Source organism: Oncorhynchus mykiss, chromosome 3 (genome assembly GCF_057628025.1).
Source record: "Oncorhynchus mykiss isolate SJ-2025 chromosome 3, ASM5762802v1, whole genome shotgun sequence".
NCBI classification, from domain to species: domain Eukaryota; kingdom Metazoa; phylum Chordata; class Actinopteri; order Salmoniformes; family Salmonidae; genus Oncorhynchus; species Oncorhynchus mykiss.
Window position 1 is genome coordinate 82,548,518 of NC_143024.1, and position 26,518 is coordinate 82,575,035.

Consider the following 26,518-nt stretch of genomic DNA (forward strand, 5'->3'; position numbering starts at 1 on the left):
ATGTAATTACCAACGTTTCGACAGCCAAGCTGTCTTCATCAGGGTATAATCCTTGGCTGTTGAAACGTTGGTAATTACATTTTTGCATCTGAGCTCCTAGAGTGTGCGGCTCTCTTTTATTTTCAAGTTTTCTACTCCGCTAGCCAGCACCTCGTCTTAATAGGTGTGCGTTTCTTTTTCTTCTAGATTATACTGTGTTTAGCACCATTGAGTGAAATAAAGATAGAAAACAGAATTGATACCTGGAGTCAGGGGAGGGGTAGAAGAGTAGAGATGGGTAGAAAGGAAGGGTAGACTAGAGGGGTGAGGTATAGGGATATATAGGTGGGTGAGAGGTGAGGGAGGGGGCATGCAGGAAGGCATTTTCACCCTTCCCCCTCTCTCTTTTGACATTCTATTCTTTGTCTATATTCGTTGTCTATAAGTCTCCTCACTAACTTGTAACCACAAACACCTCCTCCTGGTTTGTTTTGGGCATTATTCTCGCTAATTGACATCAAAGTATTTATTAACCTTCAATCTTAACCTCCACATACAGTACCTTTAACCCAATTACTTAAATTCTGTACTGCTGAACCCAGAGGGAATAGGCCTACACACCATTTTCCCCAGAGTAATTAATTCATTCAATTCTCTTTTTCAAAAGTTATTCACAATTGATTATCAATTCCTATCCTACTTACATAACCGTATAGGCCATCAAAATGAGTGTCTATCTGTTGGTCAAACTTGTTTCATACCTCTGTCAGTATAGTGCTCCTGCTTCATTCAGCTGACAACAGAGACATACAGCAAGAAGGGGCTTTGTAATGAGAGCAGTGGTTTTCATTTTTGTGGGCTAGTCAGCGTCTGTTGGAGCATTACTCTGTACGTGCCACAAGAGGCATCGCTTTGAACCAATACACCCATAATGTATTACATTCCCATCCATTTCATGCAACAAAATCACCCCTATAAACATCACAGATGATGCTTGTCTGCAAAAGTAACAACAAAAAGTAATCACACAAATAAAACAAAAACAAAACAACAAAGTTATGTAACAAACTAAAATGTCACATAAATGATAGCACCACTTTATGTGAATCTTGAACTGTCTCTATTGGTTTTCAATTACCATTTTATAAGTACCGTAATACAAAAGTTCAGGTGCCAATATAGCTATTCAATTTATTTTCTTTAGTTTTCTTTTTAAAGTTATCCAATTTACATTCTTTGCCACAGTTTTGTTTATGGCAGCTGCCAGTTTAAATAGGAACATGTAGGGGCTGGGGAAAACACAATACTAAATATGTACCTCAGATATCCCATTCTTTCTTCTACAGTCTCCACATCAGTCTGTGCTGTACTATAAATCAAACCAATATATATCACCACATTTTACAATAAATGAACCCAGTTGCTGTAATGGAATATTTTAATGCAGTGTTGTTGTGACAACTTCTCAGACCAGTAGATAGATACAGCAATCTTTGTACCCCAACATAAATTGTTATTAAAAACTGCATATATGTACCCTCACACAAGCACACTCCTCTCTCAGAATTTCCCTGGGATGGTCCGACATGTCCTCCCGTCACTGTCGATCTCAACAGCGTCAATCTCAGCAGATAATTGATGTTTTTAAAACAACATATCAATTTAAAGAATTCTATAATCAATGTTTACATTTCTCCAACATTCTCTCTCTTTGTGACCATCTCTTCCTCTCTGAAGGTTGGTGTTCTTACATGGGGTACAACAAGTACCCAGAGAAGGAGGAGTGGACGTATTGGCCAGCGTATAGTCCTGCGGCCTGGTCCGAGGGTAGCTGGAGGTACACAGTGTCCCCGGGCTGTAGAGGTAACACTGCGCTCCCCGATGCCTGATCCAGGAAGCCCTTTTTATACTCATCATATGTGTACATCACAGGCTCATCGTTCCTCATCAGCGCCACCCACACGTTGGCACCTTTGCAGCTGATGTGGTAGGCAAAGTAGTAGATCCCGGGCATGTCGCAGGTGAACACGCCTGTCTGGGGGTTGTAGTTCTGACGGCCGTTGTACAGGATTTTGTCAAACACCACAGCCGTGCCCACAGGTGGGAAGGGCGTGGTCACCAGAGCCGTGAACGCGGGCATCTCCAGGCCGTTGGGGCCCATCACTTCTCCTCCGTTTCCTCCATATTTTCCCTTCTTGCCATAACCGGCAGTCTTGACTCCGTCCAGCCCAGGAGGAAAACCCATCTCAGGGAGGACTGCTCCCATGTCAGTGGGTCCGGGAGGCCCTGGGGGACCAGGTGGACCTGGCTGGCCTGGGCTTCCCGGTGGTCCTCCAGGACCTTCTTTACCTGGAGGTCCAAGAGGACCAGGGACACCTGGGTTTCCCTTACCATCAACGCCGGGAAGACCAGGAGTTCCGCTGTCACCTTTAGACCCAGGAGCACCAGGAGGTCCGATCGGCCCACCTGCACCTCCCAGACCTGGAATGCCCTTAGGACCTTGGGGACCCTTCTCGCCTGGAAGTCCTCCCTCTCCCTTTGGCCCAGGTAGGCCTGGAATGCCAGGGGCGCCTGGTAACCCTTTGTGTCCGCCTTCCCCTTGGGGTCCTACAGGCCCAGTGGGACCCCTTGGCCCAGGCTCTCCTCCCTCTCCAGGGAAGCCATTCTGACCAGTCAGTCCAGTAGGACCAGGCTCCCCTTGCCTACCAGGCAACCCCTTATGACCTCCTTCTCCAGCCTCGCCTTTTGGCCCTGGTTGACCCAGACCTCCAGGGGGTCCCATAGGGCCAAGGGGACCAGCTGGTCCAATTGATCCAGGCTGTCCTAGCATACCAGGCAGTCCTCCATGGCCCTTGTCTCCCTTTGGTCCTGGGCCTCCAGGCATCCCACCCATCCCCTTATCTCCTTTGGGTCCTGGGAATCCTGGTTTTCCGAATCCAGGCAATCCAGGCTTCCCTGGAAAACCTGGAGGGCCTGGGTGCCCTTTCCCACCGGGCATTCCTGGTTGTCCCGGCAGACCATTCTGGCCAGGTTTTCCCTGACCTGGCAGCCCTGGTGGACCGGGCTCTCCGCCCTCTCCTGCTGGTCCAGCCAGCCCCTGCTCTCCAGGGAGGCCTGGTTTCCCTGGTCCTCCTGGTGGCCCTGACATGCCATTCATTCCAGGCTTGCCCACACCAGGCATCCCTCCCTGTCCTGGAGGTCCAGGAGGTCCTGCTAGTCCTTTGTGGCCTGGCTGTCCTGGCTGTCCAATCCCCTTGTCACCCTTGGGTCCTGGTAATCCTGGTAGTCCCGGCAGGCCTTTGTGTCCTGGCTCTCCTCTGGATCCTGGTTGTCCTGGCAACCCCCCAGCCCCTAGTTTTCCTATCCCTGGAAGACCTGAAGGACCAGGGGACCCCTGAGGCCCTGGCTGCCCCATCGGACCCTCTCTGCCGCTGGGGCCCAATTCTCCAGGTACTCCTGGCTCTCCCATGCTGCCTGGCTTGCCTGGAATTCCTGGGAGTCCTGGTTTTCCTATTCCAGGGAATCCTGGGGGACCAGCGTGGCCTGGTTTTCCTTCCCCTCCTGGCTGTCCTTCCCCGGGAGGTCCTGGAGGCCCAGAGGGACCCTCAGGTCCGGGAGGCCCAGCTGGGCCCTGCTCTCCTGGCAGACCCCCAGGGAGACCTCCCACTGCCCCACTGGGGATGGTTTTACCTGTGGGGGGTAAGATGTCCATTCAGTCTAAACATTCCAAGATGGCAGAGTGTGTGTGTCCTAACTCGAGTTAGGTTAAGGTAATAAACATTGAAGATTGACATAATTTTAATATAAGTAACATACTACTGGCCTACTTTTGACCAGAGTCACATGTCATTTGAGATTGCCCTTCGGTCTCACCTTTATCCTGTCCACTGTTGACTACTCCACCCTTGTGGGGGTTCGTCTTGCCCATGTGCATGGACATCTGTGGGATCTCTTTTCTGTACTGGGGGTACTGCATGTGGGGCATCTCTTTTCCTGGCCAATGCTGCTGAGGGTGCTGCTCCTTACCCCCTATGCCCATGTGGGACAGGTGTGGCGTGGGCTGATGCTGCTGCGGGTGCTGCTTGTGTCTGTAGTACGCCCCCGCGTGGACAAGAGGTAGTACTGCAAGCTGAAGCAGAGCCACTAGGAGAGGGAGGGGGGCGGAGAAGGGAGGTACAACCATGGCCTAGGGAAGTCACCAGAGGAGAAGTCTGTTAGACAATCAGTTAGTTGATCAATTGATCACAAAGTCAATCAGTTAATAAAGTGAATCTAATTCACAATGCAAACAATCAAACATTCAAACATATAAAATCCATAGGCCTGTGACTGGTACTATGATTCATACCTTGGTAGACCTTTGCATTGCTCTGCCTTCACCTGCTGGACACTAACGTGTAATGCATACAACATGCATTTTGCAGTTATAAACCACCACCAGCACTGGTGGAAAAAGTTAACAATTGTCATACTTGAGTAAAAGTAAAGAAGTATATGTTTAGTGAGTCTACCAGAACAGAGGCAGTAGGGATGACCACGTGTTCTCTTGATAAGTGTGAGTTTCACCATTTTCCTGTTCTACTAAACATTCAAAATGTAACGAGTACTTTGGGTTGTCAGGGAAAATGAATGGAGTAAAAAGTACAATAGTAAAGATACCCCCAAAAACGACTGAAGTAGTACTTTCAAGTATTTTTACTTAATTACTATTCACCACTGACCACCAGTCACGCAACACTCAACAAAGGCGCCATCCTTTTTAAACAATAGAAAATGAAAAAGGAGTTTATGTTGCAGGATGTTCTTTTTAAACATGCTCAATCTTACAACAACACTGCTGACTGACTACACTTTTCCTTGGATTTCAAACAGCAGCGGAAGCAACATGAGAAAATGACAAATAGACATTTTACTCAAGATAGGGAGGCGGTAGAAAGTCTTGTCTGTTATTTCTCTTAACATGTTGTTTCTTTCATAAAATAATGAATAATACAATGAGGCTGATTTTGGCTGGGCTGACCGTTAGATAGCCTTTTCATGTGGTCCTGACCTTTTACTGTGAACCTCCCGGATCTTCCTATGAGGGCGCTCGATCACAGGAGGGTAGCGGCACCTTAATTGCAGAGGACGGGCTCGTGGTAATGGCTGGAGCGTAATTGGTGGAATGGTATCAAATACATGTTTTCCATGTGTTTGATGCCCTTCCATTCTCTCCATTCAAGCCATTATTATGAGCCCCTCAGCAGCCTCCGCTGTGCCCCATTAAGACCCAGCTACACTATGACATAGATAGACAGTAGATAGTCCTCAAACTGGGAGATGTTGTATCTTGGCTTAGGCCCTTTTTCGTGTTACTGAAGTCGAGTAAGTTTCAAACTATTAAAACACATTTAAAATTCCATGCTAATGTTTGGGTTTGACTCTAATAATGAGGATTGTGTGAGAAATAATACTGACTGATTGGTATGAAGGTTATTATAATTTTGTGTTTTTCTGTTATATTTATATATTTTTTTATTTATTTGAAATCATGTTTAGTTTCAGTTAGTTTTTAGTTTCAGTTTTAATGTTAGGGACAGAAAGCATGCTTGGGAAGTTAGGAGCACTTGGGTTGCATCATTTCTGTGTGTCTTCTGTGATGTCACTTTAAAGGGATAGTTTGGGATTTTGAATTTCAGATTAACTTGTGGATACCATGTTTATATATCTCGATCCAGTATGAAGGAAGTTAGAGGTAGTTTTGCGAGCCAATGCTAACTAGCATTTGCGCAAAGCAATTGCACAGTTTCTTGTCAGCAACTTCCTTCAAACTGCACACAGATACATAACAATGAGTTCATCTGACTCTGTGGAAGTAGATAAAGGGATTCATTGCCAAAAGTCAATCTCAATTTGACTTAGATTTAAAAGGAATAGAGCCAAGACTGGTGCAAAGAATGTGTTGGAAAGAAACTCTCGCCATGTTTACACCAGTTCGATGCGTTTTAACTTTAGTAGTACATGTAAGAAGAATCAAGTTAGCAACCTAGATTTGTTTCTCTTTTAGCTGGCGATTGTTATGCACAAGCGTCTCCATCCGCATATTAAATCAACAGATTCAGTAGCTTGAAAACTCCCAAAAGCTTAAATCCCCGTTGATTTTTGCACAAAGTTTAGAAAAAAATTCAACCGGAACATCATTCGGTTAGTTTTGAGTTAGTTTTGAGTCAAAGATAATAGTTTCAGTATAGTTTTCGTTTTCAATGGGTTTATTAATTGTTTTATTTCAGTTTACTGAACTGTTTTTTCATGATTAGTTTTTGTTTTAGTTTCAGTTTTAGTTTACTATAATAACCTTGATGCAGTCTCAGAAATATGTTGTTAGAGTGATGTTTGATTTCTCTCTCACTCTCACTTTCTCCATCTCCCTCACTGTCTAACCCTCTGTCACTGTCTAACCCTCTGTCACTGTCTAACCCTCTGTCACTGTCTAACCCTCTGTCACTGTCTAACCCTCTGTCACTGTCTAACCCTCTGTCACTGTCTAACCCTCTGTCTAACCCTCTCCCTCTAAAAATTGTCTATCATTAGCAGCACCATATCACCAAGTAAAATTCTGACTGTATGAATTATTCAGTAGGTGAATAAAGGTGATCCTGATTCTGAGAGCTGGTCTGGCAAATAAATGCAGTAGGAATGACTTATTACTGTTGGCTTGGCCTCTTAGGGAGTCAGTTCAACCCAATCAGTTGTCACAGCTGACCTTTGAGAATGAGAAATATTCAAATCAAATCACATTGTCTTGTTCACATACCCATGGTTAGCAGATATTATTGTTCACATACACATGGTTAGCAGATATTATTGTTCACATACACATGGTTAGCAGATGTTATTGTTCACATACACATGGTTAGCAGATATTATTGTTCACATACACATGGTTAGCAGATATTATTGTTCACATACACATGGTTAGCAGATATTATTGTTCACATACACATGGTTAACAGATATTATTGTTCACATACACGTGGTTAGCAGATATTATTGTTCACATACACGTGGTTAGCAGATATTATTGTTCACATACACATGGTTAGCAGATATTATTGCAAGTGTAGTGAAATGCTTGTGCTTCTAGTTCCGATAGTACAGTAATATCTAACAAGTAGTCTAAAAACTCCACAACAACTACCTAATACACACAAATCTAAGTAAAGGAATGAAATAAGAATATATACATATAAATATATGGATGAGCAATAACAGAGCAGCATAGACAAGATGCAATAGCTGGTATAAAATACAGTAAATACATATGAGATGAGTAATGCAAGATATGTAAACATTATTAAAGTGGCATAAATGAAGTGATAGTGGCATACTCTCCATACTGATGGAAGGATGGAGTGGCTATTATTCATTTCCAATGGTATTTATCGCAACCTGTTCACCAATTGCTGTGTGTGTGTTTGTATACCTCTCTCTCTCTCTCTCTCTCTCTCTCTCTCTCTCTCTCTTTCTCTAACTCTCAGTCCTTCTCCGCAGGTATTTTACCTTTGTGTGTGTGTGATGTTATATTTAACCTAGACCCTGTGTGTCAGTGGGAGGAGGATTGTAACATTTTCCAGGGTGAATGAGTCTGCAGGAGTCTCCCCAGGCTAGATCGAACGCACCTGCACTAACACCCCTCAGCCACCAGAGGGACACACAGGACATGGCATGGCTCTTTCTCTTTACCCTGGTTTCAGCAATACCCTACATTCCAGGTTGTTTCTGTCTATTCCGGTATTGGAAAGTAGTTTGCTACATTAGTAGTAAACACCTAATTCAACTAGTAATTTAACTAACATTTTCAGTAGCTTGGTGGTAGTTGAACTAAATTAAAATATTGGTAGTGTTTTCAGTAGTTCAATAATTTCCTGTTCCGGACGACTGTGTGATCACGCTCTCCTTGGCCGACGTGAGTAAGACCTTTAAACAGGTCAACATACACAAGGCTGCGGGGCCAGACGGATTACCAGGACATGTGCTCCGGGCACGTGCTGACCAACTGGCAGGTGTCTTCACTGATATTTTCAACATGTCCCTGATTGAGTCTGTAATACTAACATGTTTCAAGCAGACCACCCTTGTCCCTGTGCCCAAGAACACAAAGGCAACCGGCATAAATGGCTACAAACCCGTAGCATTCACGTCCAAAGCCATGAGGTGCTTCGAAAGGCTGGTAATGGCTCACATCAACACCATTATCGAAGAAACCCTAGACCTACTCCAATTTGCATACCGCCCAAACAGATCCACAGATTATGTAATCTCCATTACACTACACACTGCCCTTTCTCACCTGGACAAAAGGAACACTTATGTGAGAATGCTATTCATTGACTACAGCTCAGCGTTCAACACCATAGTACCCTCAAAGCTCATCACTAAGCTAAGGATCCTGGGACTAAACACCTCCCTCTGCAACTGGATCCTGGACTTGCTGACGGGCCGCCCCCAGGTGGTGAGGGTAGGTAGCAACACATCTGCCACGATGATCCTCAATATTGGAGCCCCCCAGGGGTGCGTGCTCAGTCCCCTCCTATACTCCCTGTTCACCTACGACTGCATGGCCAGGCACGTAACCAAGACTAAGGAGATGATTGTGGACTACAGGAAAAGGAGCACCGAGTACGCCCCCATTCTCATCGACGGGGCTGTAGTGGAGCAGGTTGAGAGCCTCAAGTTCTTTGGTGTCCACATCACCAACAAACTAGAATGAGGCAAACACACCAAGACAGTTATGAAGAGGGCACAACAAAGCCTATTCCCCCTCAGGAAACTAAAAAGATTTGGCATGGGTCCTGAGATCCTCAAAAGGTTCTACAGCTGCAACATCGAGGGCATCCTGACTGGTTGCATCACTCCCTGGTACGTAATTGCTCAGCCTCTGACCACAAGGCACCACATAGGGTCGTGCGTACGGCCCAGTACATCACTGGGGCTAAGCCGCCTGCCATCCAGGACCTCTACACCAGGTGGTGTCAGAGGAAAACCCTAAAAATTGTCGTACCAGGGAATTGTCCCAACCACCCCAGTCATAGACTGTTCTCTCTACTACCGCATGGCAAGCAGTACCTGAGTGCCAAGTCTAGGACAAAAATGATTCTCAACAGTTTTTACCAGCAAGCCATAAGACTCCTGAACAGGTCATATTTGCACTGTGTGCCCCCTCCCCCTCCCAACCCCTCTTTTATACTGCTGCTACTCTATGTTTATCATATATGCACAGTCACTTTACCTATACATTCATGTACATACTACCCCAATTGGCCTGACCAACCAGTGCTCCCGTACATTGGCTAACCGGGCTATCTGCATTGTGTCCCAACCACCACCCGCCAACCCCTCTTTTACGCTACTGCTACTATCTGTTCATCATATACGCATTGTCACTTTAACCATATCTACATGTACATACTACCTCAATCAGCCTGACTAACCGGTGTCTGTATGTAGCCTCGCTACTTTTATAGCCTCTCTACTGTATATAGCCTCACTACTGTATATAGCCTCTCTACTGTTTATAGCCTCTCTACTGTATATAGCCGCTCTACTGTATGTAGCCTATCTGCTGTATATAGCCTCTCTACTGTATATAGCCTCTCTACTGTATATAGCCTCTCTACTGTATATAGCCTCTCTACTGTATATAACCTCACTACTGTATATAGCCTCGCTACAGTCGTTTTACCGTTGTTTTTATTTCTTTACTTACCTATTGTTCACATAATATCTTTTTTGCACTATTGGTTAGATCCTGTAAGTAAGCATTTCACTGTAAGGTCTACTACACCTGTTGTATTCGGCGCACGTGACAAATAAACTTAGATTTCATTTGATTTGATGTAGCAGTGTAGCTAATCACTGGAACTACACACTACATTTCTGACAGTCTGCCTAATTCTCACTTTTTGTGTTTAATAGGCTGAATTACACATTCTGTTAATTAACATATACAGTCGGGTCAGAAATTATTGACACCGGATGAGCAATAATGACTGTATAAAATAAAGAATTCAAATACTGAGCTACAATTTCTCAGAGAAAGAGATTTTGTTTAACAAATAATAATTTTGTTGAATTACGGAGTTTACATGCTGAGTGCAAAAGTTCCAGAGGGTCAAAGATCACACCACCAAGACATTCTAACCTCTCACCAATACCAATAACAGGGGAGGTTAGCATGTCCTGGGGGTATGATCTTTGACCCTCTGGAACTTTTGCACTCACCATTATTCAAGATTCATTCAGGATTATCCATAACAAACTTTTGGTAAAGGATGCAGTGATGAGTAATAAAATTGTCTCCTGTGATAAAACGAAGGGTGCTATGATAAATGGAATCCAGGGGTTTAAGAGTAGTGACAAAAAATGCAACCAAGTGCCTATGCAAAGCCCTCTCTCGGTCAATCAGAATGTCTTCCACTGTCTGCCTGTCACCTGAATATCTTTGCCAGTGTGTGTGCGTGTAGGCTACCTGTCCATCCCCCTCCAAAGCATAGCTGTAGCCTACTGAAGTTACAAGACCCGCCCCCTCCAAAGCATAGCTGTAGCCTACTGAAGTTACAAGCCCCTCCCCCTCCAAAGCATAGCTGTAGCCTACTGAAGTTACAAGCCCCTCCCCCTCCAAAGCATAGCTGTCGCCTACTGAAGTTACAAGCCCCGCCCCCTCCAAAGCATAGCTGTAGCCTACTGAAGTTACAAGCCCCTCCCCCTCCAAAGCATAGCTGTCGCCTACTGAAGTTACAAGCCCCGCCCCCTCCAAAGCATAGCTGTAGCCTACTGAAGTTACAAGCCCCGCCCCCTCCAAAGCATAGCTGTCGCCTACTGAAGTTACAAGCCCCGCCCCCTCCAAAGCATTGCTGTAGCCTACTGAAGTTACAAGCCCCGCCCCCTCCAAAGCATCGCTGTAGCCTACTGAAGTTACAAGCCCCTCCCCCTCCAAAGCATAACTGTAGCCTACTGAAGTTACAAGCCCCGCCCCCTCCAAAGCATAGCTGTAGCCTAATGAAGTTACAAGCCCCGCCCCCTCCAAAGCATAGCTGTAGCCTAATGAAGTTACAAGCCCCGCCCCCTCCAAAGCATAGCTGTAGCGTTGTCATGTGATTCAGAAGATAGGGAGAGAGATTTTTAATTAGAGAAGAATGCATTAACTTTTTAAATGCTAGTTAGGGATACTATAGTTATTACATTTCACATTGGATTTATTATCTACAAAAAGCTGAGATGTGTCCATAGAAGCCGCTCCTCCGTAGGTATAATTCTGTGGGCCTAATTCAGACAATGAATGTCATCACAAGATGCCAGTGCTTCAAGCCAAGCCTCCTCCTCCTCCCTCTCTCCCCACCCGAAACATTTCAAATGCATCTGGAGCCCTACTCGTCTTGTTCTTCGTCTATGATATGGCGGTTCGCAAACAACGTTAGAGGTGCATGCCGCCACCTACTGGATGGGCGGAAAACTTATCAACATGAATGCTAAATAATATGGAGAAGAGAAGGGTGAAAAAATATACTTCTAATATTCAAAAGTTTAAAAAAAAATAACTAAACGTACTGCAGTTAGATTCAAATGTCTACTCAGATCCCTACACAGGTTCAGGAACCTGGGAAGAGGAACCTCTTCATTCCCTATTCCCTGCAACATTTAGGCTGTAAAGTCCTGGAGATCCAGAAATCTTTTTGCCACCTTCACAATGTCTAGTTTCTTAGATTTTATATCAGTTTGTCCAGTGCATTTCATCACTTGCGCAATAAATGCAACAAAATCCACCTACTTCACTGTTAATGTTTCAGGACTCTTCTCCTGAATGGCATTTACTGCAGGCTGTGGGCCATCCACTACCATCTCATCTAAACTCACTCCTTCAGCTATTTTTTTTTCTTCAGCTATTGTCCTGCTGGACAGCCCTGATCCTAGCTACTGCAACCTCCTTCATCCTTACAGGGCACTCCGGGAACTCAGGAACGTGATTCCCATCACAATTACAGCAACGTGCTTCATCGGACTCTTCAACTACAACATATTTATTCCTTTGACAAACACTTGCCACGTGTCCATACTTTTTACAATTGTAACACTGCAGTGTCTTCTGTACATATGGTCTCGCTGCAAATCTCACATACCCAAGTTTCACGAGTCAGAAGAAACTGTTGATCAAACGACAACAAAACCGATAGGATTTCCTCTTTTTTGCGATCTATAATTCAGGTCAGTAGACATGTGTCTACCACTTCTGGCATGTTCTTCCAAAGCCACGAAGCCTCGATATCCTTCAAAACGCCAAAATAAAACGCCTTTAATCGGTGTCCTACTCTGAAAATCATAGCTTTCCACATCATATGTAGATATTTGTAGAGCCACAACGCTTCCTCCTTTTGCTATTTTGACTCCCTCAAGCCCTTGTTCTTGTTCTTCCAGCTCTCCACGCGCCCTACACTTGTCTTTCCATCACGTACAGAGGCAAGAAAAAGTATGTGAAAACCTTTGGAATTACCTGGACTTCTTTATAAATTGGTCATCAAATTTGATTTGATCTTCATCTAAGTCACAACAATAGACAAACACAGTGTGCTTAAACTAATGACACACAAATTATTGTATTTTTCTTGTCTATATTGAATACATAATTTAAACATTCACAGTGTGGGTTGGAAAAAGTATGTGAACCCCAAGGCTAATGACTTATCCAAAAGCTAATTGGAGTCAGGAGTCAGCTAACTAGGAGTCCAATCAATGAGATGAAATTGGAGATGTTGGTTAGAGCTGCCTTGCCCTATAAAAACACTCACAAAATGTTTGTTTGCTATTCACAAGAAGCATTGCCTGATGTGAACCATTCCTCGAACAAAAGAGATCTCAGAAGGCCTAAGATTAACAATTGTTAACTTGCATAAAGCTGGAAAGGGTTACAAAAGTATCTCTAAAAGCCTTGATGTTCATCAGTCCATAGTAAGAAATGGAGAAATACAGCACTGTTGCAACTCTCCCTAGGAGTGGCCGACCTGCAAAGATGACTGCAAGAGCACAGCGCAGAATGCTCAACGAGGTTAAGAAGAATTCTAGAGTGTCAGCTAAAGACTTACAGAAATCTCTTGAACATGCTACCATCTCTGTTGACGAGTCTACTATATGTAAAACACTAAACAAGAATGGTGTTCATGGGAGGACGTCACAGAAGAAGCCACTGCTATCCCAAAAAAACATTGCTGCACGTCTGAAGTTTGCAAAAGAGCATCTGGATGTTCCACAGCACTACTGGCAAAATATTCTGTGGACAGATGAAACTACAGTTGAGTTGTTTAGATGGAACACACAACACTATGTGTGGAGAAAAAAAGGCACAGCACACCAACATAAAAACCTCATCCCAACTGTAAAGTATGGTGGAGGGAGCATCATGGTTTGGGGCTGCGTTGCTGCCTCAGGGCCTGGACAGCTTGCTATCATTGAAGGAAAAATTAATTCCCAAGTTTATCAAGACATTTTGCAGGAGTATGTTAGGCTACCTGTCCGCCAATTGAAGCCCAACAAAAGTTGGGTGATGCAACATGACAAAAACCCAAAACACAGAACTAAATCAACAACAGAATGGCTTCAACAGAAGAAAATACGCCTTCTGGAGAGACCCAGTCAGAGTCCCAGTGACCTCAATCCAATTGAGATGCTGTGGCATGACCTCAAGAGAGCAGTTCACACCAGACATCCCAAGAATATTGCGTAACTGAAACAGTTTTGTAAAGCGGAATGGTCCAAAATTCCTCCTGACCATTGTGCAGGTCTGATCCGCAACTACAGAAAACGTTTGGTTGAGGTTATTGCTGCCAAAGGAGGGTCAACCAGTTATTAAATCCAAGGGTTCACATACTTTTCCCACCCTGCACTGTGCATGTTTATACTGTGTGTTCAATTAAGACATGAAAACATATAATTGTTTCTGTTATTAGTTTAATCAGACTGTGTTTGTCTATTGTTATGACCTAGACAAAGATCAGATCAAATTTGATGATACATTTATGCAGAAATCCAGGTATTTCCAAATGGTTCACATACATTTTCTTGCCAATGTATGTAAACAACTCACTGAGCTATAGCTTGCCGGTTCTATAACAAGCTGCTCTGTCTGCACTGCATGATTGGTGAAGTAATTTAATGTTGAGCTAAAAGTTTTTTAAAAATATTTCAGAGATTTTTTAAAGGAACAACTAAAACCAGTACTTTTTTGGGTTTGAACCGGTTCAGAACTTTATTTTGCTGGTCGGAACCAAAAACAAATAATTCTACTCTTCAGAACGAAACAATTGGAAAATAATTTTGTTTCAAACCCCTGGCACACACTGGTTGAATCAACATGGTTTCCACGTCATTTCAATGAAATGACGTTGAACCAACGTTGAATTGACATCTGTGCCCAGTTAGTAGTAGCTTGTTAAACTACTGTATATTTTCAGAGTAGCTTCCCCAACACTGGTCTATTCATAGTTCAAACGTTCTGAAGAGAAATACAAAATAATTTCTGAGGTTTTTTGGTGTTTACAGTAGGGTTCCTGCAAAGCCTTTGAACCGCAGAAACTTTATTTCTAAGCGTATCATTTTAGAATAACTAGGCTAGTACTTCAAAATACTAATTGACCGAAAGCAACTCGGAAGGGATGTCCCTGTTCACTTCACATGTTTGGGAAAAACACCTAGGCTAACGTAAGTCCTTTTAGGTGACCCTAGAAGTCCACCAAAAAGAGTGTCCACCTGATCTGTGTGTTTTTCGGGTGTGTGTGTGTGTGGTGCATAGATAAAAGAGTGTGTGTGTTGTGTACTGCGTGTCAATCATTGGTCATTTTACAGCAGTGAGAGGTATTTTTCTCACCTCAAAGCCAAGTGGAAATAAAAACACTTCAGTGCCCACAACCTTCGACCCCATCACTCTCTGATCTTGAGATGCTTTCTTCTCCTAGAGGTATCTGTTTGAGGCTGCTGTGTGTACATGAGAGGAACTGTGTGTGTGTGTGTGTGTGTGTGTGTGTGTGTGTGTGTGTGTGTGTGTGTGTGTGTGTGTGTGTGTGTGTGTGTGTGTGTGTGTGTGTGTGTGTGTGAGAGAGAGAGAGAGCACATGTATCAGTATGGCGTAGACAGAACATTCTAGAATCTGGTCCAGTAGAGGTGGACTGAGGACATGTTCTGTTAGCTGGTATAGCAGAATTGAGAGATTATTGTTGATGCGTCTGTTTATTTTCTTCTCATTTTCACTCACATCCAGGACCCAGAAGTGGCGTCCAACAAGCAGAGCTCGGGTCAAACAGACAGAAGAATGGTCCAAGGAGTCAGTCCTCCAGACCACCACCTAGTCTTATAGTCATGTTCTCCCTCCTGTGCGTTCCCCTCTGAAGGTCAGTAACACAGACAGACTTTTGAGTTTTCTTTGGTTTAGTTGAGTTTATTAACTCGACCATTTAAAAAAAACAAGCAAACATAAAACTTGAATATGTCTTACATGCACATGAGTTAAATCATGGAGGATAACACACAATACAGTCTGGGACTTATTTACATTGTTAAATCATGGAGGATAACACACAATACAGTCTGGGACTTATTTACATTGTTAAATCATGGAGGATAACACACAATACAGTCTGGGACTTATTTACATTGTTAAATCATGGAGGATAACACACAATACAGTCTGGGACTTATTTACATTGTTAAATCATGGAGGATAACACACAATACAGTCTGGGACTTATTTACATTGTTAAATCATGGAGGATAACACACAAGAAAGTCTAGGTAGGTAGCCTGGTGGGCAGGAGCGTTGGGACGGTAAACAAAAAGTTGCTGGATCAAATCCCTGAGCTGATAGATTTTTAAAAATTGTTCATTCTGCACCTAACCAAGGCAGTTAACCCACTGTTCCCTGGGTGCTGATGACATGGAGGTCAATTAAGGCAGCCTTCCCCACCTCTCTGATTCAGAGGGATTGGGTGAAATGCGGAAGATGCATTCAGTTGTACAACTGATAAGGTATTCCCCTTTCCAAGTACAGTTAAAAAATGTGATCTTATTTCCTGTGGTCCTCTGATGGTCCTCTGATGCAGCTAGGGTAGGACTGTGTGTGTGTTTCTCTGTCTTTTTCTCTTTGAGCTTGAAACAAAGGCAGTCCTGATCCTGTCTAGATGGGCCAGAGGAACGGATTCTGCTCTGTGGATGGGTTTGGGTCAGGCCGACTGGTTCTGGGAGAGCTGGTAATGCTTTATTTTGCATTATTATTTTTATTTCTAAGAAAAAAGGTTTCCAAAAGGGTTCTTCGACTGTCCTCATTGGATAACCCTTTTAGATTCCAGGTAAAACTATTTCTGGTTCCATGTAAAAACCTCTCTGGAAAGGGTTCTACATGGAAGCCAAAATGGTTCTACTTGGAACCAAAGGGTTCTACCTGGAACGAGAAAGGGTTGTTCAAAGGTTTCTCCTATGGGGACAGCCCGAAGAACCCTTTAGGTTCTAGATAGCACTTTTCTTTCTAAGAGTGAAGTGGTATATAGTATTAACTAAGAGATTGTGGGTTCTAGTCCCATGCCCTCCAACCTCTGTACACCAACACCAGCCCCATTCCAAGCCCTAGCACCAGCTCCAGCCATATACCTATGCCACAGGAGGCTGGTGAGGGGTGGATGGCTCATAATAATGTCTGGAATGGAGTAAATGGAACGGTATTGAACACATGGAAACCATGTGTAGGATGTACTTGATACCATTCCATTTATATTCCTGCTATTTCTCTGACCCACTCCTCCCAAATTAAGGTTCCACCAGCTACCTGTGACATATACCCATATCCCATCCCCTCTCTCCTAGTTCCAGTTGCAACCCTTTTTCCCCACAACCAACACTCAGACACAGACTCAGCCTCAAGCCCTACCCCTACCCCAGCCTCATGCCCTACCCCTACCCCAGCACCTAGCCCTACCCCAGCCCCAGGCCCTAGCCTTACACCAGCCCCAGGCCCTAGCCCTACCCCAGCCCCAGGCCCTAGCTCTACTCCAGCCCCTAGCCCTAGCTCTACCCCAGCCCCAGACCTTAGCCCTACCCCTAGCCCTACCCCAACCCTACCCCAGCCTCAGCCCTGCCCTAGCCCTACCCCAGCCCCAGCCCCAGGCCCTAGCCCTACCCCAGCCCCTATCCCTACCCCAGCCCCAGGCCCTACCCCAGCCCCAGCCCCAGCCCCAGCCTCAGCCCTACCCCAGCCCTATCCCTAGCTCTACCCCAGCCCCAGCCTCAGCCCTACCCCAGCCCTATCCCTAGCTCTACTCCAGACCTAGCCCCAGCCCTAACCCTACCCCAGACCTACCCCAGCCTCAGCCCTACCTCTAGATCTACCTCAGACCCAGCCCTAGCCCTACCCCAGCCTCAGCCTCAGCCTCAGCCCTACCCCAGCCTCAGCCCTACCCCTAGACCTACCTCAGACCCAGCCCTAGCCCTACCCCAGCCCTAGCCCTACCCCAGCCTCAGACCCTAGCCCTACCCCAGCCAAAGGCCCTAGCCCTACCCCTAGCCCTATCCCTACCCCAGCCCCAGGCCCTAGCCCTACCCTAACCCCAGGCCCTAGCCCTACCCCTGCCCCTAGCCCTATCCCTACCCCAGCCTCAGTCCTACCCTAGCCTCAGCCCTACCCCAGCCCTACCTCAGACCCAGCCCCAGTCCTAACCCTACCCCAGACCTACCCCTACTCCAGCCTCAGCCCTACCCCTAGCCCTACCCCAGCCCCAGCTCTATACACTAGCTCACCTATGATGGATGACAACTGAGTTGACCCTTGACCTTTTCTCAGGCGGCTGGCGATTCTAACGTGGCTGTGCCACCCTCTCTCCCCCCACGGGAGCCGGCCATCTCCTGCCTTTGAAGGGGGCCCGTCTTGTTTCTGTGGCAATGGGAGCCAGACTTGCCAAAGAGCCCTCGCTCTACATCCTTATTTCTTTCTTGGCTCTCAACGCCTGCGATATGGAAATAGATCCTTCAAACAACCAAAACATGGAGTGGGAGAAGTGGGGGGGCAGTGGTGATCTCACTGCAAACTGTGACTTCACACGTTTGTCCACAGAATGGATCTACCACCCACATGCATCCACAAATTAATACTTACACGACCCATATGGGGTCCCGAGTGGCGCCGCGGTCTGAGGCATTGTATCTCCGTGCTAGACGTGTCACTACAAACCCTGGTTTGATCCCAGGTTGTATCACAACCGGCCATGATTGGGAGTCCCATATGGTGGTGCACAATTTGGCCCAGCGTCATCTGGGATAGGGTTTGGCTGGGTTAGATACTGGCAAATTCAATTTTTTAGTGTGGAACAACATATTAGGGGGGGGAGAGACCCAGACGTGGATGAAGAGGCTCTAGACTAATAGCCTGATTCATTACTGCTGGTTCAATGTGTGTGTGTGTGTGTGTGTGTGTGTGTGTGTGTGTGTGTGTGTGTGTGTGTGTGTATATGTGTGTATGTGTGTGTATGTGTGTGTGCGTGCGCGTGCGTGCACGTGTGTGTGAGCACATGTATCCAGTATGGCGTAGACAGAACATTCTAAACTCTGGTCCAGTAGAGGTGGACTGAGGTTATGCTCTGTTATAGCAGAATTGAGAGATTATAGATCATGTATGTTATGTTCAGTTTTGGCCATCCACGCCTGGCTTGGGTCACACTGCTAATGACGCAGATGTCTTTTATGATACAGTCACATCTAAGCCATTTAACAGACTCTTGTATGAAGATTGATTTGGAGTGTGTATTCAAGTAAGAAGGCCGGAACTGAAACATAATCCCATCCTTACTGTAGCTTTCCAGGACCAGGTTTGGGAGAAATGTCTAGGTCCTGATACATTCCACAGGTCACTTTAATTGTCACACACACTTCCGTCACCAAATTGCAACTCAGAGAGTAAATAGATTCAGCTGACGTCTTTAAGAGTGGGAATGTGGGGTAGCTGGCTGTCTATTATTAATATGCCATGTGCAGTGACAGACTGAGCTCGTCGCCTCATTTTAACAAAGGATCAACTGTACGAGAACAGCTAGAGTACATACCATCTGACGGAAAGCATTAAGATGACCCAAAGTGATACACATTTCTACAGTATATTATGGCCATCATTAACTTAAACCATAGTGTATGTGTGTGTATATCTGCATATTGTATGTGTGTGCATATGTGCGTGTGTGTGTACGTGTGTGTATGCCCGCGTGTGTGTGTTTAGGCGTGTGTAAGCGTGTTTGTCACGGGCCACACTCGGGAGGGTCTGAATGATTACGTGGTGAGTTCAGGGTGGAATAGTCTTCATGAGATCCTCTTCACCCTCACAGAGGATCCCACACTCAGTCACACACTCACACAGTCAGTCAGAGAGTCAGTCACACAGTCAGTCAGTCAGTCAGTCAGTCAGTCACACAGTCACACAGTCAGTCAGTCAGTCACACAGTCACACAGTCAGTCAGTCACACAGTCACACAGTCAGTCAGTCAGTCACACAGTCACACAGTCAGTCAGTCAGTCAGAAACACAGTCACACAGTCAGTCAGTCAGTCACACAGTCACACAGTCAGTCAGTCAGTCAGCCACTCAGTCACTCAGTCAGTCACTCAGTCAGTCACTCAGTCAGTCACTCACTCACTCACTCACTCACTCACTCACTCACTCAGCCTGTGGTCCTGCCCACACCACAGTGATTTCAGCTGCCCTACCTGCCCAAGACTCACAAAACAATTATTCAAAGCCGTCTGATGTTTGCATGGGTGAGTGTGTGTGGGTGAGTGTGTGTGGTTGAGTGTGTGTGTGTGGGTGAGTGTGTGTGGGTGAGTGTGGGTGGGTGAGTGTGTGTGTGTGAGTGTGTGTGGGTGAGTGTGTGTGGGTGAGTGATCCAGTGTCTCTTTAGCCTTTTACTGCACTGGGCGAAATCATGGTCACAGTGTTTCTTGGTAGTCTTAAACAAATCTACTTTGAAACTAAAGTATACACCTCACACACCTGGTTATGGGCTTAAAAAGAAGAAGACACCTGTACCATGTCAGATATAGAGTTGAAATGTATTACATTTTCAGTTTGTATCACAATATTACACTTTATTTACACCAAAGAAGACTGAAATATAACCAAATTGTTTGACATCGAAACACCAGATTTGTAGTTTTTTTGTAAATAACGTTGGTTAATTATGAAATGATGAAAATGATTAAGAACATTCCAGCCATGAGGCCACTACAGGGTGATTTGGTCTTTTGACTGCAGGAAAGGGCTACCAGGGTTGTTCAGGGTTGCATCAGTTACACACGTCAGAATGGCTTGGCTGTTTACAACTGGGATGCTTTTATTTCTGTAAACATTGACAGCGTCACTCTCTCTTCCACATAAGATGTGTTTCCGTTGTTTAAAAAGGATAAAACAATCTGTAACAATGACGCAGTACAGTCTGACATGCACAAGCTGTGTTTTACAAAGAATGCAAAAAGTGTAAGCTATTGCAATATGAACTTTGTTAGTGTATAGTCAAAACATGCATGATCTAATTGTTTGTAATGCCAACAGCTGTAAAAACCGAAGAAGTGACCTATGGGGGAAGAAGAGTGGGAGAAGAAGGAAAAGAAGAGGGAGGAGAGGGAGGAGAAGAAGAGAGAGGAGAGGGAGGAGAAGAAGAGAGAGGAGAGGGAGGAGAGAAGAGAGAGGAGAAAGAGGAGAAGAAGAGAGAGGAGAGGGAGGAGAAGAAGAGAGGAGAGGGAGGAGAAGAAGATAGAGGAGGGGGAGGAGAAGAAGAGAGAGGAGGGGGAGGAGAAGAAGAGAGAGGAGGGGGAGGAGAAGAAGAGAGAGGAGAGGGAGGAGAAGAAGAGAGAGGAGAGGGAGGAGAAGAAGAGAGAGGAGAAAGAGGAGAAGAAGAGAGAGGAGAGGGAGGAGAAGAAGAGAGGAGAGGGAGGAGAAGAAGATAGAGGAGGGGGAGGAGAAGAAGAGAGAGGAGGGGGAGGAGAAGAAGAGAGAGGGGGGAGGAGAAGAAGAGAGAGGAGAGAGAGGAGAAGAAGAGAGAGGAGAGGGAGGAGAAGAAGAGAGAGGAGAGGGAGGAGAAGAAGAGAGAGGAGATGGAGGAGAAGAAGAGAGAGGAGAGGGAGGAGAAGAAGAGAGAGAAGGGGGAAGAGAAGAAGAGAGAGGAGGGGGAGGAGAAGGAGAGGGAGGAGAAGAAGAGAGAGGAGAGGGAGGAGAAGAAGAGAGAGGGTGAGGAGAAGAAGAGAAAGGAGGGGGAAGTGTGTAAATTAGTGTGTGTGTGTGTGTGTGTGTGTGTGTGTGTGTGTGTGTGTGTGTGTGTGTGTGTGTGTGTGTGTGTTAGTGCATGGGTGGGTGGAAGTGTGTGTGTGTGTTAGTGAGTGTGTGCTAGTGAGTGTGTGTGTGTTAGTGAGTATGTGTGTGTGTGTGTGTGTGTGTGTGTGTGTGTGTTAGTGAGTGTATGTGTGTGTCACTGTGCGTGTGTGTGTGTGTGTCTGTGTGCGTGAATGTGTGTGTGTGTGTGAGTGTGTGTTAGTGAGTGTGTGTTAGTGAGTGTGTGTTAGAGTGTTTGTGTTGCATTTTATGGCTTGGCGTCAGGTCCTAATAAACCAGAGATTCAGGGATGGCTACAGATACAGACGTTTTACTGGCAGACAATGGAGAAATGATGGGTGTTTGTACTATTTAGAGTGGGAACACACACACACACACACACACACACACACACACACACACACACACACAAGAGCCAAGTACAAAGCTGAGCACTATAAACACTCTCCATCCAAAACATCTTTCTTCCTCCAGAAAAAGACAGAAATATCTCAATCTACTCCTCCTCTTCTTCCTCTACCTTACCTTTAGACACATCTGTCTGTTCTCCTCCCTCCTTCCTTATGTCTTCCACTCTTCCTCCACAGATATATTTCTCTTCTCACCTTTGTCTTCCCTGTCTCCTATTCTTCCTCTCTATCTAAATGAGCAAATACGTCTATTCCCCTCTTTTTTCCTTGGAGAGAGGGGCAGAGGAGGGAGAGGGGAAGAAGAGAGAGCAGCAGAGAGAGGGTGAGAGGGAAAAAAAGAGGAAGAGAGGCAGGCTGGTGTGGGAGGTGAGAGAGGGTGTGAGAGGAGGAAATGAGAGGAGCGAAGAGTAATGAAAGGGAGAGACGTACGCACAGAGACGTATGTGTAGAGTATAGGTATGAGTACCGTATGAGTACAGTATGAGTACAGTATGAGTACAGGTATGCGTACAGGTATGAGTACAGTATGAGTATAGGTATGAGAACAGGTATGAGTACAGTATTAGCATAGGTATGAATACAAATATGAGTACAAGTATGAGTACAGTATGAGTACAGGTATAAGTACAGTATGAGTACAGCATGAGTATAGGGTTGAGTACAGGTATGAGTACAGTATGAGCACAGGTATGAGTACAGTATGAGTACAGTATGAGTATAGGTATGAGTACAGGTATGAGTACAGTATGAGTATAGGTATGAGTACAGGTATGAGTACAGTATGAGTGCAGGTATGAGTACAGTGTGAGTACAGTATGAGTACAGGTATGAGTACAGTATGAGTACAGGTATGAGTACAGTATGAGTACAGGTATGAGTACAGTATGAGTATAGGTATGAGTACAGTATGAGTACAGGTATGAGTACAGGTATGAGTACAGTATGAGTGCAGGTATGAGTACAGTGTGAGTACAGTATGAGTACAGGTATGAGTACAGTATGAGTACAGGTATGAGTACAGTATGAGTACAGGTATGAGTACAGGTATGAGTACAGTATGAGTACAGGTATGAGTACAGTATGAGTATAGGTATGAGTACAAGTATGAGTACAGGTATGAGTACAGTATGAGTACAGGTATGAGTACAGTATGAGTACAGGTATGAGGCACGTAGAATTGATCCCTGTACAGGCCTTTACTCTGACAACACTGTTGGATCCTACTGGATGTTAAAAACACTAACTGGGGAACGACTGTCAAAGCCTACTGAGCATGTCCAAAAAAACACTGGGCCTTTCGATTCCACTCCCCACCACACACACACACACACACACACACACACACAGACACACACACACACACACACACACACACACACACACACACACACACACACACTGGCCCCGTTAGACACAGCTGTGCTGCTAAGCAACCAAACTATGTTTACAGATTCTCTCACTCCCTTTGTCAGTCTCTCGCTCTTACATTCTCATCTGAATGCAGTGAATTCCTTCAGTTTAAAATCTCTTAACACTAAGTTAGAGGTGTATGGTCACACAAACATGCCCTTTATCTACCACACACACACACACACACACACACGCACACGCACACGCACACACGCACACGCACACACACACGCACACACACACACACACACACGATCTGATCTGCAGTGTCGGATGGGTCATCATCATCTTAGAACACTCTTTAACCTTTCTGTTCTTAGTCGGCCTTCCTGACCCTGTACCTCCTGTGTCCACTTGAAGGGAGGGGGTATGCATAATGTGTTTTTAGTTGATTTGTTCAACTATAGGTGGGTATATACCTGTGCACAGCGAGGTGTCCCACTGGGAAAAAACTGATTGAATCAGCGTTGTTTCCACATCATTTCAACCCAAAGAATCTACGTGTCGACATTGAATCAACGTGGAAAACCGATTGGATTTGCACATCTAATGACATGGTGACTTGTTGTTGCCTCACAGAATAAGAGCATAACTGGACATTCACTTTTAATGACTGACCAATGGACCGATGAGCTTTCCAGTGAGAGAACACCATCCATTTCAACCAATGAGCTGTCATTTTCCCAGGGAGAAATAGCTCTTGTCAGCCAGTGACAGTGTTTGACCTGCACTCTTTTCTCACCAAACTGCTGCTCCTGGCCCCATCACACAGACCTGACAGTTTGGCTTCATCTCTCTGCCATGCACACATCTCACAGCCTACACATAGACATGCACACACACATTCTCCTGCATACACACACACACACACACACACACACACACACACACACACACACACACACACGCCTTCCACACAAGCAATCTTTCACAGCAAGCAATCTTTCACAGATACCCACATTCCATTTCCTGGGGATGGCAACTTTTAGCAGAAGAAGAGAATCGAGCAAACCCAGACAGTGCCCCCTTCTGGGTTTGCTCGATTCTCTTCTTCTGCTAAAAGTATACATGTACTGTATGACAACAAAGCATATTTGACTTGAATGTAAAATGCATCACAGAAGTCTCAGTGACCTCTGCATGTGAAGCAGCCACAGTAAACACAGACAACACTTAGTAACACTTAAGCTTTACATGGAAAACCAACCCTAAATATTCAAACAGTCTAGCTGATTGATTCCCATTTATTCCAAACTGCCAAGATACCCAATAACATCCAAGAACAACTACATTTGTTAAGTTAAGTTTATTGGTGCTACCCCAAAAATATTTAGTTTCATTGAAATCCAAAGGAAGACTTGGATTTTACTGGACTATTTAAAGTGCCTTTAGAAATTATTCACACCCCTTGACTTTTTCCACATTTTGTTGTGCTAAAAAAAGTATTACATTTAGATTTTGTGTCACTGGCCCACACACAATACCAAAGTGGAATGATGTTTTTAGAAATCTTTACTAATTAATAAAAAATGAAAAGCTGAAATATCTTGAGTCAATAAGTAAGTATTCAATCCCTTTGTCACAGCAAGCCTAAGTAAGTTCAGGAGTAAAAATGGGCTTAACAAATCGCAAAATAAGTTGCATTGACATAGTTTTTGAATGACTACCCCATCTCTGTACCTCACACATACAACCATCTGTCTCTCAGTCGGGCGGTACATTTTAAACACAGATTCAACCACAAAGACCAAGGAGGGTTTCCAATGTCTCACAAAGAAGGGATCCTATTGGTAGATGGGTAAAAAAAAGCAGATATTCAATATCCCTTTGAACATAGTAAAGTTATTAATTACACTTTGGATGGAGTAGCAATGCACCCAGTCACTACAAAGATACAGGCGTCCTTCCTAACTCAGTTGCTGGAGGGGAAGGAAACCATCCAGGGATTTCACCATGAGGCCAATGGTGACTTTAAAACAGTTACAGAGTTTAATTAATGGCTGCGATAGGAGAAAACTTAGGATGGATCAACAACATTGTAGTTACTCCACAATACTAACCTAAATGTCAGAGTGAAGAAAATGAAGCTTGTACAGAATAAAAGGAAATGAATTTACTTAATGTTCTGAATACAATGTTTTCAAGCATGGTGGTGGCTGCATCATGTTAAGGGTATGCTTGTCATCAGCAAGGACTAGGGAGTTTTTTAGGATAAAAAGTAACGGAATAGAGCTAGGCACAGGCAAAATTCTAGAGAAAAACCTGGTTCACTCTGCTTTCCAACACTCACTGGAAGATAAATTCTCCATTCAACAGGATAATAACCTAAAACACAAGGCCAAAGATAAACTGGAGTAGCTTACCAAGATGACATTGAATGTTCCTGAGTGGCCAAGATACAGTTTTGATTTAAATCAGCTTGAAAATCTATGGCAAGACTTGAACATGTCTCTCTAGCAATGATCAACAACCAACTTGACAGAGCTCGAAGAGTTCAAAAATTATAATTAAGTGCAAATATTGTACAATCTAGGTCTGCAAAGCTCTTAGATTTACCCAGAAAGACTCACAGCTGTAATCACTACCACTGGTGATTTTAACATGCATTGACTCAAGGGTACTTATGTAAATTAGATATTTATGTATTTCATTTTGTATACATTTTCTAAAAACATGTTTTCACTTTGTAATTATGGGGTGTTGTGTGTAGATGGGTGAGAAAAATGTTATCCATTTTGAATTGAGGCTGTAACAGAACAAAATGTGGAATAAGTCAAGGGTATTAATAATTTCAGAAGGCACTGTACAATCATGTAAAACCAGTCCTGATATGAAACACTCACTGAGGAAATATTATGGATATCATCACAGAGCAACAAAAAACAACGACAAGGAACACCACTCTATACAAAGACTTGTCCACAACTCTGGTTCTGATCATTCCAAAATACACTCAAAGGCAATCAACCTGTCAACTGTTCCTAAATGACCAGTGCTGATTGAACAAATACAAACACATTGCATACACAGACACATAAACCAAGTGCCAAGTTTTTTGTTTTACATGCATCTGAAAAAGATTAATTTATTACAGCATTCACCCTTGTAATCTGACATTATGAAAAAGATGCTAAGGCTGGAGAATTGGAAGGTTCCTTACCTTTCTCTGTGAGTGGCCGTTTAAAGGGGGAATAATCACTGCAGTCAGACAGATGGAGAGACAGACAGATGGATGTACTGAGACAACCCTGGGTTATGAGCTCCGAACAGCATCACGGCATGGACCTGTCTTATATCTACTACTGGGAGGAGTCAGGGGAAGAAGAGTGCAGAGAGAGAGA

At 44.5% G+C, this 26,518-nt stretch overlaps 1 protein-coding gene and 1 long non-coding RNA gene across 2 annotated transcripts in view; one reads left to right on the forward strand and one right to left on the reverse strand.

Moving 5' to 3' along the window:
* The window catches only part of LOC149984698 (uncharacterized), a 114,926-nt gene that overhangs the window by 23,964 nt on the left and 64,444 nt on the right, over positions 1-26,518 (forward strand). The window contains exon 2 of the long non-coding RNA XR_016494841.1: positions 15,263-15,392. This is a non-coding gene — a long non-coding RNA (uncharacterized LOC149984698). The remainder of the gene's footprint in view (positions 1-15,262; positions 15,393-26,518) is intronic.
* On the reverse strand, positions 171-26,481 carry LOC110520512 (uncharacterized). Its single transcript, XM_021597890.3, has 3 exons — positions 26,338-26,481; positions 3,853-4,165; positions 171-3,669 (listed from the first exon to the last, which is right to left on the reverse strand). Exons 2-3 carry the CDS (start codon positions 4,160-4,162, stop codon positions 1,727-1,729), a joined length of 2,253 nt encoding a protein of 750 aa, XP_021453565.3. The 5' UTR covers positions 4,163-4,165; positions 26,338-26,481; the 3' UTR covers positions 171-1,726.